Source organism: Dufourea novaeangliae, unplaced genomic scaffold (genome assembly GCF_001272555.1).
Source record: "Dufourea novaeangliae isolate 0120121106 unplaced genomic scaffold, ASM127255v1 scaffold191, whole genome shotgun sequence".
Classification (NCBI taxonomy): Eukaryota; Metazoa; Arthropoda; class Insecta; order Hymenoptera; family Halictidae; genus Dufourea; species Dufourea novaeangliae.
Window position 1 is genome coordinate 51804 of NW_015374065.1, and position 6161 is coordinate 57964.

General features: G+C 35.2%; 1 protein-coding gene across 1 annotated transcript; it reads left to right on the plus strand.

Annotated features, from left to right (window-relative positions):
• Positions 1 to 1708: 1708 nt before the first annotated feature.
• LOC107190298 (odorant receptor 13a-like) lies at positions 1709 to 4669 on the plus strand (the record flags this gene model as incomplete). Its single annotated transcript, XM_015579090.1, has 3 exons — positions 1709 to 2050; positions 3747 to 4022; positions 4601 to 4669. Coding segments are annotated over 3 exons (687 nt in total), but the record flags the coding sequence as incomplete, so codon positions are not given.
• Between the last annotated feature and the right edge of the window lie 1492 nt (positions 4670 to 6161).

A 6161-nucleotide genomic window follows, 5' to 3' on the forward strand; every position in this document is an offset into this window, starting at 1 on the left:
TTGGTACAAAGGTCGGAATTTCAGTCATCGACAGCTGGCTTCCTTTAATGGAGGCCATTTCAGTTTATAGGTGCACTCGCAAAAAGCGGCTTTTGATATGGGCCTTGGCCCAGACGATGTTTGTAATCAATCAGTCGAATAACGTAGGATATACGGAGCGCGAGGTAAACACGTCTACACTCTATAACGATCCGACAAGGACTCAACCGTTGGTTTTGTTTTACCTAAATCTTGTCGTGGTGGGAGTGAACTCACAATGTAACGATGGGAAACTACTTGGGGGTAAAGGAAGCCCTTTCGGAAAAATTCTGTCAGTCGGTTAGCAATTGGGCGACAGAGGTGTTCAGTTCACGGGAATATTACGCAATGTTATGGTGGTACGTACAGAATAACGAATATGCGGGTGTTGCTGTGCAAGTGTTTGGTTACGTAAAACGACTGAAAAATTGAAAACAATCCGCCCTTTCCGGGGCCACAAATTATGCTAACGTAGTAACAACACGTTGCATTAAAAATACATTAAGTGATTGTGTCGGGTGATCAGTGTTAGCGGTCGTGCAGTGAAGTGAGTACGTATTCGGTGGAATAACCAGGACGCACTTGACGTTACAACCCTTAACTTCGACTAACGAGGTATACCTGCGATCCCCTGCGAACTGGGCGATACCCTGCCATAAACCGTTTCGGCCGTCGATGACCAGGATCGGTTCAGTGACCTAGTGACACAGGTTTGCAAACTGCAGGTGTTCTATTTATTGCTGATTATTATTTTCTTAATTTAACGCAAGCTATGGCTTATTACCGACGATAATTCTGCATGTTTCTGTACCTAACTTTTTCTTCGGGCTTTTTGAAGAAACTTATTCATTATCAGTAACATTGTTGACCGTTATTAAACTACGAATTTTTATACCAATACCGAATTACGATCACTTCTCGTTCATTCTTTGGTACATTACCTTTTCGTTCACACGTTATTTGAAAAGGAAATTTACAAATTCGTAAAAAGGAATTTACAAAACAGTAAATGTGCATTCGTCTTTTTATGTTACACATAATTTGCCTACATTTACGTTTCATTCATTAATCTCTTTAAATAACAAACGGCAGATGATAAATAGTATGATTGTATTTGTTACGTCTTTTTTATTTGCTATTATACGCAGTTTCCTGCGATACATGCTGACCTACTTATTTGGAGCTTCGTAGTACAACCGTAGCGCGTAGCCACCGCTAGCGCGGGAACTCGGCTGGCAAACTCGCGCTCTGATTGGTCGCGGTTTTTCGTTAATATCCTGGTAATGAAGCCTCAGATTACATTGTTGCTAAGGAAAAAGTTGTTCCAATTCACCCCCCGAGTGCTCCATTTCCAGGTCGGAAGACATTTTAGGGACACCCTGTATACTAAAATTTATTATAAAATTAAGTTATGTGCATAAAATATTAGCTTTATGCAAACGTAATGGCCCACTTTCCTTCGAAAATCTTTATGAATACTGAACGATTGCCACAGACTCGGTTACTTGAAATATTTTCTAGCATTTCGTGTCAGTTTTTGTTACCTTTTGTTGAAAATTAAATTCTCTGTCGACAAAATGAAATAAAACCACACTGTCAACTTAAATACGACGACCATTACATTTGCGTACACTTAATATGTTTCTTATTACTTAATACATTCGTTCAAAATCTTTCGATCACTGCGTTTATTCAGGTACTATCCTTGTACCACGTGGGCGTGTGTTATATTTGCTGCGACAATTTCTTGTGCATTATGAACCTACATGTGGCTGGCCAGTTTCGTATATTGCAGTACAGGTTCAGAAACTTGCATACGTTACAACTTAAGGATGAAGAACACGAAAGACCAACCACTGGTTCGTTTTACTCCGCTCAGAAGTATTACAACTCATTCAAAATCTGCATCCAACAGCATCAAGCACTCACTACGTTCTGCGCCGGGTTGGAGAGTGTGTTCAGCGAAATTGTGCTCGCACAAGTGCTGACTTTCAGCATGCTGATTTGCCTTGTCGGGTACCACTTAGTATTGGTCAGTATATAAGCTTTCTAGGTTGTTAATAAAAATGTAAGACACTTTTACAGAGTAGATTCTACATACAAGACTAAGACCAAAATCAAGATGACGAAAGTGCGTTCGAGGCTACAACGGGGAATTCGGTAACGACGAATATAGATGGTTTTTAATTGTACAGGTTTGTAGAGGACCTTAATAGGAGTATTAAGGAATTTTTTTTCCTTATTACTTTACACTTCTTCAGGGTGAAACCCTTTAAATGTTAATGTGTGTTTTCCTGTTTTCCTACGTATTTTGACGAGATAAATATTTAGGAAAGGGGGCACAGTTCTGATGACCTTGACCTTGACATACATCGTCAAGGTCACCCTCCTGAATGACCTTCCGAAAGTTTCAGTTCGTTTTTTATTAAAAAGTTATGAACAAATCAATTTCGCTATATAAAGGTGTATGTTTAACTTCATAATTTAAATTTTACCTAGTATAGACACTATATTATTAGCATATCTGCTTCTGTATATGAGTGCATGAACGATCTACCCCTGCACCACCGCCTCGGGAAAAACTCTAACCCAAATCTAACCCGACTTCATTTCTGATTAAATTAAAACAAAATTTAGGTTAGCTTAGGGATAGGTTTTTCTCGGGGTGAGTTTGCAGGCCACACAATCACTTAAAGGAACAAATATATTAATGATATAATGTTTACACTATTTAGGTAAGATTTAAATTATGGAGTTAATATGCATACATCTTTATATTAATATAATCATACATCCTTATATTGCAAAATTTATTTGTTAATAACTTTTTAACAAATAACGAGCGACTTCTAAAATTTTCTTAAGGTTACTCAGGAAAGTGACATTTACAATATATATTAAGGTCAAGGTCATTGGAACCCTTGAATATTCAAAATAACTGCTGCATTTTGCAAATTATTTTGTTTATAGCTTATTAACAAAACACAAACGACGGATAAAATCTTCTAAAAGTCACTGAGTAGAGTGACCTTGACAAGATATGTCAAGGTCAATGTTATCAGAGCTGCCTCCCCTATTCTAAATATTTACTCTTGAAACTTATATTAGGTATAATTAAATTTTTACAATGAACATTTAATGACTTTTTATTCTCTATAAAACTGTTTCACAAGAACTGATTGAAATTTATTATTTAAATAAATAAACAAATTTCAAAAAAGTCAATTAAATTTTTATTGTAAAAAAAAAATAAGATGTAGTTTCCAAACTATACAGAAAAATAAGGAAACTCACATTAACATTTACGGGGTTGTTTTCACCCTGCAAAACCAAACAGTAACAAAAAAGAAAATTGCCTGATACATCTATTGAGGTCCAATACAAAGCTGCAAAGTTTTCCTGTATACAATAATATACAAATCTACTACAGTTTCCAAGATATACAAAGAAATAAGAAAGCATATATTAAATTTGAAGGACCATTTTCACTCGTCAGAACCAAAAAGTAGGAAAAAATAAAATTGTTTGATACTTCTATTGAGGTTTCCTGAAAGCTGCAAGTACTTAAAAAAGTCGTAATTTTCGGGTCACCGAAAATCCTTTGTTAGTGAGATTTTAGTTACATTACACCCTGTTCAATAAGCGTCTTTCTCCATTCTTATTCAGAACTAATAAATTTGTTACTTTCTGATGCTTCTTTAATGTTTTCGACACAATGGACCGAGCAGGCTGAGTCGTCTTCTACGAGCCACGTTATATTCGTGAATCTCTTATCGTCGACTATGTGCCAGCTGTTCATGTTCACGTACAGTTGCGATTGCTTGATACGTGAAAGCACGAACGTGTGTTCAGAGGCATTCGCATCACCTTGGAGTGAATTACCGATCGACAGATACGGGAAAATGCTGCGAAAGGATCTGCAGTTTGTAATAATGAGATCGAAACGGTCTTGTTGTCTGACGGCCAATAGATTCTTTCCGGTGTCGTTGCAAACTTATACCAGCGTAATTATCAAATTTTTTAGCTAAATTCATATTTTCATAGGAATTCTAATTAATGGTCCAATTCACGTTTGCTTTGTATGTGTTCTGTTAATAAGCTTCAGTGGATAATTTATAACAGTATACGGAGAATCCTCGATGAGTGTTCGAGGGCTCCTCGGCACTGATATGGGGAGATCCCCAGTTTTGCCGCTGACTTTTTAATAAGGTTTAGTAAACTAATAGAGCTTGGAATTCTGAAGCCAATAATGTTTGTTTCAGCCACATATGGCCATTAGTTTATGAAATATTTAATGTTCAGTACCGAGGAGCCTTCGAACAATCATTGGGTATTTACTGTAGTTCATTTGGAATTCTTATTTCTTATAGAACTGATATTTCACTATGAATTTGTTTTAATATTTAAATTCGAATGTCCATTACCGTCCATGAGTTTCAAATCAGTCATATTTTGTAGTTAGTATGTTGAATGTAACCGCCTGTAAAAAAAAGTTTATTGCATACTTCGACCAGTTTGCAGAAAAAGTTTTTTTTCCTAATTACACAACCGCGTGTTAAATTATTCTGTACTTGTGTTACAGATACTCAGCACGTCGATGTCGTACTTTACGTTATTAAAACAGAACTCCGATGATACAACTAATACGTAGTATTATCAGCTCTAAAGACGTTTTATTACATATACCGTTTTGTACTTGTATTATATCAAGTGTATGACGATGAGTGTATTATATCGAGTGTATCTACGATCGACATATATCCCTAACAATCCCACTTTCTCTTGGTATCGTTAATTTTTTATTTTAAAATTCAGCGGTACACTCTAATTGGTTAATTCAACGATTAGACTGCGGATGTTTTTGCATAAACTGGGATCAAACATAGATTTGTTTACTCTATTAAAACCTCATCAAACTTGATTTAACTCTTAGCTATATCGAATATAGAATAATCGTGTATTTTACAAACGATAATAAATCTGTGATAATAAATAATACTAAATATGTTTCACAAGTAAACTTAGACTAAGCAATGCTGAAACAAAATTGAACTCTTAAAATACAACGAATTCTCGTTCACAAGCATGTATTTGATTACATCAATCAGTAAGCAAATTTCATAAATCTGTTCCATGTTCCATTAAAACGTCAATACGCCCTTGAAATATCCAACGCGTATTTTTGGGATTTACCGAACTAGACTATAACAGACTATAATCGACTGCGCTAATTTATCATTCAAAATAAATTTCTCTTCACAATATATTCGTTCTCAAATTCATTTCTCTTCACAATATATTCGTTCTCAAATTCATTTAAAAAATAATTTAATGTAATTGTCACGCGACTGAGATTTGATCTTTAAACAACAAAATATCGTTCGAAAGCGATTTTAATTATTGTATATCCAGAATTCACAGAATTTCATGAATCATGATAATAAGGTTACAAATCCTTCCGGTGGCATACAGGTCAGACATCGCGAAAACCTGACTGAAACCCCAAGAAAAAAAGATTTAAATTTCCGATTTTGAATCGTTTGGTTGGGTACATAGATAGTTAGGGCATTAAATGGCGAGGGGTGAGGTGTCGATTGCTTCTACCTGGGCCTATAACTCACAATCAGTACAAAAGTGACCATAGCTCGAACCACACCTTACGCCGAAAAGAATCTAAAACATGTCGCCCATTTAAAAACAGTGTACCTTTGGTGAGAGTGTATTAATTTCAATGTAGAAAAATTGATCCTATTCCTGAAAGTAAGTAGAATCGATACCTATATTTAAGATATCATAATTAAAACGTGAATCGTGACAATTTGTGGTCTCTTTGTGTAAGAAAATTCAGAAAACACTTCATGTAAAATTTTTGAGAATGTAGAGATATATTCAGTATTCTACAATATTCCGGTGAGAGGCTTCCATATAGGTACATATAGTATATTCTAATATCTAAGAGAATCAACAAGAAAATTCTGTTATAAATACGCACGGGGCGAGTAAAAATTTGTGGCCAAGATAAAAACTTTTATCTCCGTAACTATGTATTAAATGTAGTAACTCCATTTCTTTAAAATTGTAATTGTAAACATTCTTTAAAATTGTAATTGTAAAATGTAACTCTCCCCCATCTGCCCTACACG